At 47.6% G+C, this 13169-nt stretch overlaps 1 protein-coding gene across 2 annotated transcripts in view; it reads right to left on the minus strand.

Moving 5' to 3' along the window:
• The window catches only part of SNTB1 (syntrophin beta 1), a 236860-nt gene extending 224551 nt beyond the window's left edge, over positions 1 to 12309 (minus strand). The window contains exons 1-2 of one of the 2 annotated variants that reach the window (XM_045050090.1): positions 11681 to 12309; positions 10380 to 11159 (exon numbers count right to left, since the gene is read on the minus strand). In XM_045050090.1, coding sequence (XP_044906025.1) covers positions 10380 to 10935 — 556 coding nt within the window. In that variant the 5' untranslated portion in view covers positions 10936 to 11159; positions 11681 to 12309. Of the gene's footprint in view, positions 1 to 10379; positions 11160 to 11326; positions 11433 to 11680 lie in introns of those variants that run through there. The other variant, XM_045050091.1, reaches the window with a different exon arrangement.
• Between the last annotated feature and the right edge of the window lie 860 nt (positions 12310 to 13169).

Consider the following 13169-nt stretch of genomic DNA (forward strand, 5'->3'; position numbering starts at 1 on the left):
ATGTGTGAGCGAGGAAGAGGGGCCGGGAGCAGGGGAGGGAGGGAGGGAGGGGGAGAGGGGGGGAGGGGGAGAGAGAGAGAGAGAGAGAGAGAGAGAGAGAGAGAGAGAGAGAGAGAATCTTAAGCAGGCTCCACACTCAGCACAGAGGGGCTGGATCCCACGACCCTGCGACCATGACTTGAGCTGAAATCAAGAGTTGGACTCTCAACCAACTAAGCCACCCAGGCACCCCCCACATTTTAACAAAAGAAACTTTTGGGTTTCTTTTGGCCAATAAGAGCTCCACACCCCTATAAGCACTAGACAAATTTTCAAAGAATTTTGAATTTTGCTGTGTAAGTTAAATCCTTACTTGCCCACTTTCCCTTTACAAAACACTTTTTTGCATGTTCCTACATATCAGCATTTTAAGACAAAGTTCACATTTGCCCACCAAAAACCACAGCAGCCTACACTGTGATCTGTTTGATGGAAAACATCTGATGCTACTAAAAATCATCAATGAAATACACCCTTGTGGGATCATAATTCACCCCTACAAGGCAAACCAACTCTCCTAGGCCATCAGTTGCATCCTTCAGTTCCCTACCATGGCAAATCCCAAACTGTCCTTTGTGTCCCCCCCCCCAAAGACTTTATGTAACATATGATTGAACCCATCATTTCACTTGTATGCTTAAGACCTCTGTGTGCAAATAGTACTTAGCTAAGCATGCAATGTGACATGTTATACAGTTAGAAAATATTTAGTGCTTACTATATTCCAGGCAATGAGCTAACCACTTTACATACATAATTACTCTAGCCCTCACAATAAACCTACTGATTAAGAAATTGAGGCTTGTTGTTAAGTAACTTGCTCAAGCTCACACAGTGAGAAAGAGATAGAACAAGAATGTAAGCCCACGCTGGGTAACTCCAAGGCCCTCCCTCTAAACCACTGCATTCTACTCCTCTGGGAAAGAAACTGCAGTGAGAAGAAACAAGGCCAGTTTGAACAGCAAGCACATGAACTGGGTAGGTTAGCTGTAGACACACTGAGCAACCAGTTGAGTTTGAGATGGAGCTTCCCACACTTCTCAACAAGCTGAGAATGATGCTTCAAATCACAGGAAGAAGTAGTTTCAAAAGCACTGAGCTAAAGTATGGGGCATCATTTTAATTCCCATTATAACCACTATTCCATCTTCTCTACCCCACTTTGGGAGTGGGGCTCATTTGCATGGGTCTGTTAGGACATTTACTTCGTGGTGTGTGTTTCATACTTTCTCTTAAGTCTGGATCTGCGGGCCAGAGCTAAAGGCAAGCTATTATTATAGATCAAAGCCACTGAAGTAGGTAATGAGGTTTGGTATATAAAACTCTCAGTATAAATGCAGGGGGAAATTCTGGCTTTTCTTTAACATTATATGCTTTGAAATGCATCGTTTGAAACAGAAGTCTCAGTAGGCCAGAGAATTCTAGCTGCCAGAGAAGAATTTCCCTTCACCAAACAGACCAATGGTAGCTTCGGCTAGATGCCTTTTACAAATGCGGAGCCCTGTGTGGTGAGTTATTTTTGATTGGCACTCCATGGGGTGAGTGCTACAAGCATCAAGGGACATGAAGACATTCCCCACCACGGCAGGAATACAGGAATACAGAATTGAAAGACCATTCTGACCGGCTTCCTGATAAAGAATACAGTCTGAATTCTCACGCTGATGCGTAAGCTTTAAAAAAGAAACAATTAAAATATCTAAGCAGACAGTTTTCATCTCTCCAGGTAGAAAGTGTTCTTAACATATTCAGACTTGTAGGTCCCTGAGCTACAGGGGGGCAAAAGAAAGGTGGTTATAACATTAGAAGGATAATTACATTTCCCAATAACTTTTAAAATCATGTCTGGCTCCTCTTTTGTCTTTCAAGACCGGTCTATGTTAAGTACGTGCCTCCCAACTCTATAAAGTGACTTCCATAATTCTGCTCTACAGACCAAGGCATAGTCTTCATTGTCGGATGCCAAATGTGTATCATCACCACGTCCAGTAGCATGAGTGCTGGAGGAGGGGAGTCATCAGAGAAAGTCACTAAGTCCCCAAATTACTTTCCCTCCCCCCTCCCTTCCTACCTTGCTGTCTGTCCTTCCCTTCTCACTCCCTGATTCCCCCACTCACTCTCTCCTTCCCTTCTTCCTCCTTCTGTCTGTCCTATTTTTTGCTTCCTAAGACATTTTAAAATCAGCCTAAGGTGTGCCAGGTACTATGCTATAGATGCTATAGATCACACAATTTGTACGACTAATCTCAGAAACTTTACAATCATCCTCAAATGCCCTACTTCCTTAATAACTGTCAACTCCCTGAAATCAGAGGCCATGCCTTATACCTCTAAGACTTCATTGTGTCCACTGTACAATGTCTTGACTTTGTGTAGTATGCAGTAGGAAGAACTGGATGGGTATTAGATAATCTGATGTCCAGCTCCCTCATCTACAAGGTAACCGCAGGCCAGTCACCTCATCTCTAGCACCTCCATTTCCTCCTATACAGAAAAGGATCCTTAGACCAGTCCAATGATCCACACAGGGTTGACCTAGTGATAACATCATGATGTGAGTGAAGTCACCTTATAAACCTAAGCCTTGCTGGGGAAGGTGCCCCTAAGCATAACTCAGGGTGAAGTGTCTGAACACTGGTACTGCCAGGTGAGCACATGAAGCTGGGTCATGTCACTAGAGCCCTGCCCACCTTACAATAGACGCATGGCTCGGGAGAATTACCTTCTTGAAATGTGAAACCCAGCATGACATTTTCCTACTTACAACACTTCACCCTGAGAATGAAATCCAACTCTATCATAAGGCCTAGAAGCCTTGATTCCTGCTCAATTCTCTGGTCTTTTTTCCTTCCTGCCCCTTAACAAGGTCTGAAGGTCACATTCCTCCCACCTACTGACACTGAGCGACAGCTGATAGCCATGCTCTTTGTTGGGCTGCCTTGAGACTTTTGCCTTCCATAGACCTGTCCAAGAACGGGCCAGATGCCCTTCCCACAGGCTACCACAGCACACAGCATCCCATGATGACCTGGCTACAGCCCTTTTTGCTCCATCCTGTATCTGCCTGCATGGTGCTTATCGGCATCTGTCACCATAATATTGTTCCTTGAGGGCAATGCCCTAGTGGTATCACATGGAAGATACTCCATAAGTTACCTGTTAGATGGGTAAATAAATGAATAAGTGAGGAACTCCTTTGCAGTGTGACAGGACATGATCCTTTACACGGTTGAGGATATTCTTGAAGTGCTACCTGGGAACTCTGTACCATTATAACTTCACCAAACCAGATGTAACAGGCAGAAAAAATGTCCCCTGCCCCCACTCCCAAGATGCCCACATCCTAGTCTCCAGATCCCAACCATATGTTACCTTGCATGGCAAAGAGGAATTAGGGTTGCAAGGTGAATTAAGGTTGCTAATCAGGGAAATTCTAATTTAAAATATATTTAAAATCGGGAAATTGTCCTGGATTATTTTAGGGTGACCATGGTAATCACAAATCCTTAAAAATGCAAGGAGAAGGCAGAATGGAGGTTGGACTGTTTCAGTTTGAGAAAGATCCAAGTTGCTACCAGGCTTAAAAAATGTAAGGAAGCCATGAGCTAAAGCATTTGAGTAGTCTCTAGAAGCTTCTGGAAAAAGCAAGGGGACAGATTCTCTTTTAGGGTCTCCAGAAAGGAATTAAGCACTGTGGATACCCTGATTTTGGCTCATTGAGATCTGCATCAGACTTCTGACTTAAAAAAAAAAACAAACCATAAGATAATAAATTTGTCTTTTAATTTACCAAGGTTTTGGGAAATTTGTTAGAGCAGCAATAGAAAACTAATACACCAGACAAGAAAGTAGAAGACCTAAATAGGACAAATCATGGGACCTGTTGGAGCTTTACTCTCCTTTTTATTTTTTTCTATCTATCTATCTATCTATCTATCTATCTATCTATCTATCTATGACAGAGAGATCACACCATGCACGCAAGCAGGGGAGGGGCAGAGGGAGAGGGAGAGAGAGCGTCTTAGGCAGGCTCTACACTCCATGCAGAGCCCCACACAGGGCTCAATCTCACAACTGTGAGATCATGACCTGAGATTACGACCGGAGCCAAAATCCAGAGTCTGACACTTAACCAACTGAGCCACCAAGGAGCTTCAGTCTCCTAATCAATAAACTGAGGTTAAGCACCCCTAATCTGCTCATCGCCTGAGTCTGTTTATGAAGATCCAAAGCGATAAGGCCTGTGTTTACATCTCAGCAGCAGCATTTACTCACTGTTTCAGTGGCAAGTGACTTAAATGATCTGTGCCTCAGTTTTCTCATCTATAAAGCAGGCATTCTAATCATATTGGGTTACTGGGAGAACCCAATGATTTAGTCCATGTGAAGTGCTTAGAACCGCATCTGGCATGATGCAAATATTATATAAATGTTAGCTCTTATTACATCTGTAAAGAGTTTGCAAAAGGTTAGGTACTGCTGTGCCCGGCAGAGGATATGTTCCAAGACCCCCTGTGGACGCCTGAAACCACAGACTGTACTGAACCTTATATAGACTGTGTTTTTCTCCTATACATACACACCTATGATAAAGCTTAATTGATAAATTAGGCACAGTAAGAGATTAACAACAATACCTAATAATAAAATAGAACAATTATATCAATCACTACCATAAAAGCTATGTGAATGTGGCCTTTCTGTCTCTCAAAATATCTTACTGTCCTGTACTTGCCCTTCCTGTGATGACGGGAAATAATAGCATGCCTATGTGATGGGATGAAGTGAGGTGAAGGATGCATGCATTGTGACAGAGCGTTAGGCTACTACTGACCCTCTGACACTATGTCAGAGGAAGATCATCTTCTTCCAGGCCGTGGTGAACCTTGCGAAACTGAAACTGTGGAAAGCAACACCCAGGATAAGGGGACTACTGTATAAAGTGGTAAAGCAGAATCGGTATTCTTTTTTTTATGTTTGTTTGTTTGTTTGTTTATTTATTTATTTATTTACATATTTATTGAGAGAGACAGAGTGTGAGCAGGGAAGGGACAGAAAGAGAGGGAGACACAGAATCCAAACCAGGCTCCAGGCTCTGTGCTGTCAGCCCAGAACCCGACGCGGGGCCCCGAACTCATGAATGGCAAAATCATGACCTGAGCTGAAGTTGGACGCTTAAGCCACTGAGCCACCCAGGCGCCCCCAGAATCAGTATTCTTACAGAATGTTCTCAAGAGGCTGGAGGGTCAAAATACCCCTTCTCAGTAGCAGTTCAGATATTTATGGAGGCATTTTGGGGGTCCAGGGGAGCGGTAGTGGCATATTCCTAGCATTTAGTGATAGGAGCCAGGGAAGCTAGACATCTTGCAACATCTGAGGCAGCCCTTCACAGTGCAAGATTCTTCCAGATCCCAAATGACACCACACACCCCTAGCCACCTTCAGTTGTAGCTATTCACTGATGGTGATTTTACATTCAGGTACTCGTATCTACCTCACTCATGCAGACCTCTGGTGTAGTTGTACTATGCATTTATCAATTGAAACTTTTTTCAAAATAATTTATCCATGAGGCCCAGTCAGTTAAATGTCCAACTTCGGCTCAGGTCACATGATCTCTCAGTTCGGGAGTTTTAGCGTCACTTCGGGCTCTCTGCTGTCAGCAGAGTACTCTCTCTCTGCCCCTCCCCCCTACTCTTTCTTTCTCTCTCTCTCAAAACAAATAAATAAACTTAAAAAGATTTACTCATTTCTCCATTTTATTAATGTTAATAATAATAGGGCATTATGCTGATTTTTAGATGTAAACTACAGTCCGATTTTATTATTTATGAAATTCATTTCGTAAAAATAAAAGCGGTGTTAGAAAGGTTTCTTATTAAAAGTGTGTTGGGTCTTACTTTATAGAACGTGAAGTGAAATAATGTTTAGGGATACCTTAACCTAGCTCCTTAGCTTCCCAGTGAAGAAAATCCAGGCCTAACAAGTTAAAGCATCTTGTGAAAAGAGTAACTATTAGTTACAATATAAGAGCCCAAGTTTCAAGACTCTTAATTCCAGAGGTCTTGGGTAATCTTTAAGGATCTGTACATCCTAAATAAAGTAAGATTCTTTAAAGTTCAAATTCTCGTCCAATCCTGAAATTTCATGGCAACAAAACCACTGCCTCTACCTTGTGCCCCATCTCCCTGCCCTGCCATTCCCACTTCCACCACTAAGGGAAGTGACTGTGCAAGTGACATTTTAGATGATCTCAACAGCCAAGCATTCCTGGGAGCAGTACTGGGGGAGGAGCTTTGACGGACAAGGTTCATGTCAACAACAGTCTCTGACCTTCTCTGAGTTTCCATCTCTTCTGGATCAGTTCTGGAGGATACCTTTTGGCCCCGGATATGATTCTGTTCATCCCCCCCACCCCTACCTTCCATACCCCAATATGTGTCTTCCAGAACATTCTGTACTCCTCAATCTGGACAAAGTTATGGAGAAACTAATTTTATTAGTTTCAGTCACAAAAAGGTCGATAGATTCCAAATTACTATTTTGCTACCAATCTCAGGGCAAAAAATTCACCCCTCCCCTGACCCAGAACTACCAAGGATATTCACGCAGTTGTACCCTGCCCAACTCCACAGGGTGCCATTCTCATTGTACACCATGTACATGGCGTCCCCTGGCATTATGGGGTTCAATCTTTGCATGGCTGAATGTAGGGTCCCTGATCTTACCCCCTAAAATAGGAAATGAGTTCATAATGTGAAGATACCTGACATTAACTTTGATGAATATTTGGCTAAACACTGACTTAGCTGGCCCTGTCTATTCACTCTTTATTTTCAGTTTGAATTACAATTTAGTCTCCTTGTTGGCCATGTGTTCAATGATAGAGGCCCTGCCTTGTTGTGAAGTTGAGCCATACACTTAGTGCATTAAGGTTTTTAGACTCAATCCTCTTTTCTGTCCCTCCCTTTTGAGTAGCCCACACAAGGGCTTTTCCTGCTCAAGGCTGTCCCAAGCACTTCAGCATATTTGAGGAGTGAGGAAGAACATCTTGAGCCCAATAACTGAGGAACTTCAACCAACTTAAGTATATAGTTGAAGGAGAAACGCAGAGTATCAATTTCCCCTAGAAGTTACAAGTATGAGCTTTTATTTGTTTGTTTACTTTTGAGAGGAGAGACACACAGAGTACAAGCAGGGGAGGGGCAGAGAGAGATGGAGACAGAATCAGAAGCAGGTTCCAGGCTCTGAGCTGTCAGCACAGAGCCCGATGCGGGGCTCGAACCCACAAGCTGTGAGATCACGACCTGAGCTGAAGTCAGACATGTAACCGACTGAGCTACCCAGGTGTCCTTGTATGAGCTTTTAAGTGAGACAGACCTGGAAACCTCCTAGCTATTTTACTTGAAGCAAATAGCCCACAGGGATCAAGTACTAGCCTCACAGAGTTACTAAAAGTGTAACGAACAAATCCAAGTAAAGCCTGTAACATATAAGTGCTCACCAAATGTTAGCGATTGTAATGATTCCCTTCCCGCAGAGGAATGGTCTCCTATCATTACAGTTTCATAATAAAAAAACTAAAGGGAGACTAAAAGTAAGAAATATAAAGCCTAGTACAGTGTGAGGAAAGGACTATCCCTTAGGACAATTTCACCTTCATTTCATGTAATGGCAACACAACTAATCACAGCAGTCATTTGATGCATGTCTTGTTTTTCTTTTATTCTCAGATTTCTCTCCATGCAACAGCCCTGTAAAGTAAGAAGTTCTAGCCGAGTTTCTGTATTCCCTTTTTTTCAGAAGACACTGAGGCTCAAGGAGGTTAATTCTGTGGTAGATTCTACAACTGGAAGGCAGGGATTGAAACTTGGGGTTCAGCGTTTCATTTCAGAGCGTTTCACTAGCAGCGGCAGCGACCTTCCACTAGGGGGCGCACGTCGTGTAATGGGGTGCGTATTGGCTGTGGTTAAAGGACTAATCTCCATCGGCAGGCCAGGAAAAAAAAAAAAGCAACCTAAGTAAAAAACTGTGCATTTTCCACATAAACATATCTTTGAAACATCTCCCTAAGCCTCTCGTCCAAGCAGATTACATCTACGAAGCCATTCCTCTGTAGAAATTCTGCAATCAAGATTGCATTTCAGGATACGGGCAACTAGATATGTGATTTCAAGAAGGCTTTCTGGTGGCTCTGACTGCCCCTTCAGCTGGTCACCCATGTACTAGTCCAAGCTAAAAAAGAAGGGATATGTGTGTGATATTTGCTTTGATGGTATAGTATCACACCTCCTGCACTTAGGACCAACACTGACTCAGAACAAGACACATTGTTTTGAGCAGGGCCTCTACTTGCTTCTCTTATTGCCTCCGATCTCTAAAAACTCAGGCTGGGAAGAAGGTTGTGGCCCAAAGCCCAGGTGGTTCCTGTCTAGGAGGCCCACAGGCCTTCCCTCAGAGGTCCTACCTGCAACACAGGGGGGCATGTTGCAAGAATGTCACATTAGAGGTTTTTACAAAACTCACTCTTCAGTTGCTGCATCCAGAAAGTCACACAACTGCTTGATTCTTTTTCTTTAAGTTTATTTTCAACTGCAGGGAGTCACCTTTCCTTCCTCTTTCTGGGTGAGAGATTTTTTTTTTTTTTAATCTATTGCTAAGTCATTATTCTTTAAGTGGAAACCATGGAGAAGAAGAGTCGTAACGAAGGGCAGTGCTTTGAAACAGAAATGACCTGCCTTTTGTCCCCCCTGATAAATATTGCAAGCTGAACAGGTGTGCAGTGGTTTACAGTCCAAACTACACTTGTCCCAGATCCCACCTGCCCGTTGTCACACAAACCAACACACTTGAGTCAAGAAAACTTTTTTTCTGCTTACTTGTGTTAATCATCAAACCAAAGCAAATAGCCTTCCACTTTTCTGGATCCAGGGTAGCAATTAAACATGAAGACATCACAAATCCTCTAGGTAAATAATGGTGGGGGTGGGGGAAGCCTCTGGATTCTAGGCAGGAGGTGGACTATCATGTACCAGACAGTTGCATCAGCCGTCACATGTTAACAAGGCTGGCTTCTCAACTTTGAACTTTCGCAGTTTCACACCCCAGCACCACATCTGTGAGCAGGAAATTGACTTAAGTCCTTAATTTAGGATTTAAATCAACCACCAGTTTACAAGGTCTGGGTTGAAACACTCTTGTTTCTGTGGCTATGGGTTCGTTTACTTATTCACTCAGCTTGCAGATCATTGAGCACCTAAACTCAAGGGAGGTGACCCATAACTAAATAAAAGACCCAAGACAACTCAATCTACAGCGAGGGGAAAGCTGGGTAAATAGATAAAAATAATTGCACAATATTTGTGTTAACGGAGGTATGTACAAAGGAAGCTATGGGGCAGAGAGGCAATTATCAAGTAAATACAGATGTAGTGGGAAAGGACAATGATTATCCACTTAATACCCTATTGCCCTTCTGCCCCTCCTAACAGCAAAAGGGCACAGTAATGCGGCTACTTATTCCGTTCACTTGAAAAACTAGGGGATTGGGCTCATAGGATCTCAAGAGAGTCGTCTCTAAGACGCCTCACACTCAGGAGAAACTGTTTCAAAATGCAAAACTGTTTGCACACTACTCGGGAAAAATCCCGGGAAAATGCAAGCAGAAAAACTGCCTCCCCAACCCTCCACCCAGAGGAGCAGCCTGGAATCCAGACTGACCGGCCGAACACCTGGCACCAGAAGGGAACTTGTGCACAAAGACGCAACACACTACCCAGCCCTTGGCACAAGTCCCCGGCGTGAGCCCGGCTTCCAATCTGAAAGAGGGAAGTCCGGAAGGGTGATGGGGTTTTAGCATTCAAACAATGCCCCTCCTCTCTGTCCTCTTTGGGACGGAACCCTTTTCACCGGATTGCCCAGGCTCCTGAGGAAAACTGTGCCAAAGCAGAACTCTCGGAGTCGCTACTGTTCAGTGGGCTCTCCACCGGAGCGTGGACGGCTGCCCCTCCTTTCCAGCTCCACGTCCTACCCCTACGTACGCTCCACTTGGATTATCCGCGGGTAAAAATGAGACACCGGGCACTAGGCACTAAGACCCTGTGCCTGCCACGTAGCCCAAGAAGCCCTGCTCGCCAAGCCCTTTCACACACCCCTGCCGCGTCCAAGCCGGCAAAGACTAGCGTGAGGACAAGTTGCCCCCAGGTGGGGTAAAGTTGTCCAAACTCCCCGCCGCCCCCACTCGCCGGAACCCCGGGCTGTGTCCGCACGTGGGCGAGAGTGAGGGTGCGGCGGGAGGGTGAGGGGGTGTGTGCGCGGCCCGCGCGGCGTTAACCCCTTACCTTCCAGCAGCACCTCCTTGCCGGCGCGCTTCAGCGCCTGCACCGCCTCGTCGTGGGTGGCGTCCCGCAGATCGGCTCCGTTCACCGACAGGATGGCGTCGCCCACGTACAGGGCTTGGGTCTGGTCCGCCGCCAGCCCCTTGAAGATCTTGCTGATGAGGATGGGCATCTTGTTCTCCTTGCCCCCCTTGATGCTGATGCCCAGCCCGCCCAGCTCCTGCTTCAGCACCTTCACGCCGCGCTTCTGGTTGGAGATGGACTCGGGCACCTGCTCGGGCAGGTCGGTGAAGGCGGTGCGGACCCCGGCGGGCGAGTCCGGGGGCTGCGCGCCGCCGGCGCCCCTGCAGAACGAGCCATTGGTGGCGGTCCCGATGCCGTTGTACGCCGCGGCGCCCTCCTCGCAGCTCAGAACCAGGGCGTCCTCGCTCAAGTTCACCAGAACTTTGTGCCAGCGATCCCGCACCAAAACTTCCAGCAGCCCGCTCCGCTGCGCCCGGCCGCCTCCCCCGCCGCTCGGCCCCGCCGCCGCCGCCGCCGCCGCCGCCGCTACCGCCATCTTTCCGGCATTCTTAAAATGCCATGTGATTGCCAAAGGGGGGAAAAGTGGGGAAGGGCTGCGGGGGAGGCCGCGGGCCCGGGGAGCGAGGAGCGCGCGCCGCGCAGGGCGGAGGCAGGGCGCGGGACGCCGCTCCGGGAGTTCGCACACACGCACCCGGCGCGAGTTGGCAGCCGCAGCCCGGCCCGTTCCCCTTCGCCGGATCCTGGGCGGGGTGGAGCGACCTAAAAGAAGAAGGAGAGGCAGAAACAGGGGAGGGGAAAAAAGCCAGCTGCCAGGCGCAAAAGCCCAAACCCAGGGGAGCCGCGGAGCAGCTCGGCGCCGGGAGGCTGGCTGGGAGGAGGCGCGCCCGCGGGGAAGGGCGGGGACCCGCCGCCCCGCGGACGCTCACCTGTTCCAGCCGCCGCGGCCTCGGCGCCCTCGCGCCGCTCGCCGGCTCAGACCCCCGCCGCCTCGTTCGGCCGAGCGCCGGGCGCCGCAGGGACAGCTTCCCCGCGCCGGCTCCCCGACCCCGCCCAGCCCGCGCCTCTCCACCCTCCCCTTTCCGCGGGCGCCCGCGCCGCACCTCTGCTGGGACCGCGCGTGCTGCCGAGGTCCCCGCACGCGACGCTCCCGCCCCCTCCCTTCCCTTTCTTACGTCCCGCTGCATCGTCCCTCAGTCCTGACCCCCAGCTGTATCTCCATCCACGCCTCCTCGCTCGGGCTTCCTCCAACCGGGGCTTGGCTTCTCCTGCCGAGTTCTTACCTGTCTGTCCCTTGCGCACGGACTCTAAGGTGGACGCAGACGGAGGCCCCAGGTTCTCGCAAAGTTAAGAGGGAAGGCTGTCCCAAGAACTCAGAATGAGACGTCAGCATAACCCGAGTGTCCGCAACTTCCTCACTTGAAATGCAGGACGTCTTTCTACCAGATCTCTGGAGAGGTGCCTGTGCTGGCGGGGGTTTTCAGCAGGTCACTGCCTGCCCCAAACCCCGGGAACAAATGCCTTCCCAGCTTTAACACCGAATATGCTCTATGCTTCTGGCCCATCTTTTCTCCCCCAGTGCCGTCCCAAGTGCTTCCCGGGACTTTCTCTTTCTCCCCAAGATCCACTATCGGAAGTTAATTGTTTGAGAACTCAATTTCAATGGGCAGTATCTGAAAAGTTCCTTTACTAGTTGCTTATTTGGAGCTCAGGCTGCGTTTTTCCAGGGGAAGGTTATAATTGTTGTCCCAGGCCAATCCGGGAATGCCAACATAACCCGTGTCATAGCTTAACCTCACTGAGCCCTCCTGTTCTTTGAACCTCTCAGGTTCTCCCCCTCAACCATAATCAGGTGCCATGGACCTCCCCAAGAGTTTTAAGTCTCTCGTGTATCCCTTCCCCCTTCCTACCTCACCCCTCTGTCCAAAATCAAAATAAAACAAAACTCACAAATCTGCTGTTCTTAAAGGTAAACCCAACCCCGCAAGATGTCAGGAGGAAAGAAATCTTATCAAACACATTCCCATTGATGCGCATCACCGTTGACATTATCGAACATGCTCTAACCCTTCCAGAACGACCCACACTATTAGTTGACAATGCTTTAAAACCCAGACAATCCCTAAAGGGTAGCTGCAATTCCAGGCAGTGTCCTGGAATGAAATGAAAACATTTGGACTTCTTTAGAGAAGTCACTGCAAGCAGGTCAGTGGGGACCCCTGGCTTAATGCTTCCTCTTGAAGCTCCCTCCTTTCCTACATTTTTAATCCACCAGTTTTCTACAAGATCTGTGTTCTTTCATGGAAAGGTACCATAGCAGGGAGAGCAGCCCCAGCATCAGATAGGAAGCCCATTCGGGTCGACCACTGTGGGGTGGGAAAACCAGCTGGGACTGCCCTCTGCTTCAGAGCTGAGGATTCACTCATATCACTTTTCAGAGAAATCAGAGCCTGAGCGTCTATGCAGTAACCCAAAATACCTAGGAGGAAATAGGCACCAGAACACCAGCGTGATGATTTAGAAATCAAAACTGATCTGCCCCCAGACCAAAATCCTCCATTTCCATGATGCCTGCGTCTTGCCTCTGTGGTCAGGCAAGGTGGGAGGCCCAGGCAGAACCAGAAGTAACTCATTGATTTGCCATAAGATACCACAGGGTCTGGAATGGCAATTTCTCAGAGTCTCTGTGACAAGCACATTGTTTCTGTGTAAGCAAACCTACATGGGAAAGAAGTAGGTACCTCGCTTAAAGTGGCATTAGAAGGAGGGGAG

This window comes from Felis catus, chromosome F2 (genome assembly GCF_018350175.1).
Source record: "Felis catus isolate Fca126 chromosome F2, F.catus_Fca126_mat1.0, whole genome shotgun sequence".
Lineage (NCBI taxonomy): Eukaryota > Metazoa > Chordata > Mammalia > Carnivora > Felidae > Felis > Felis catus.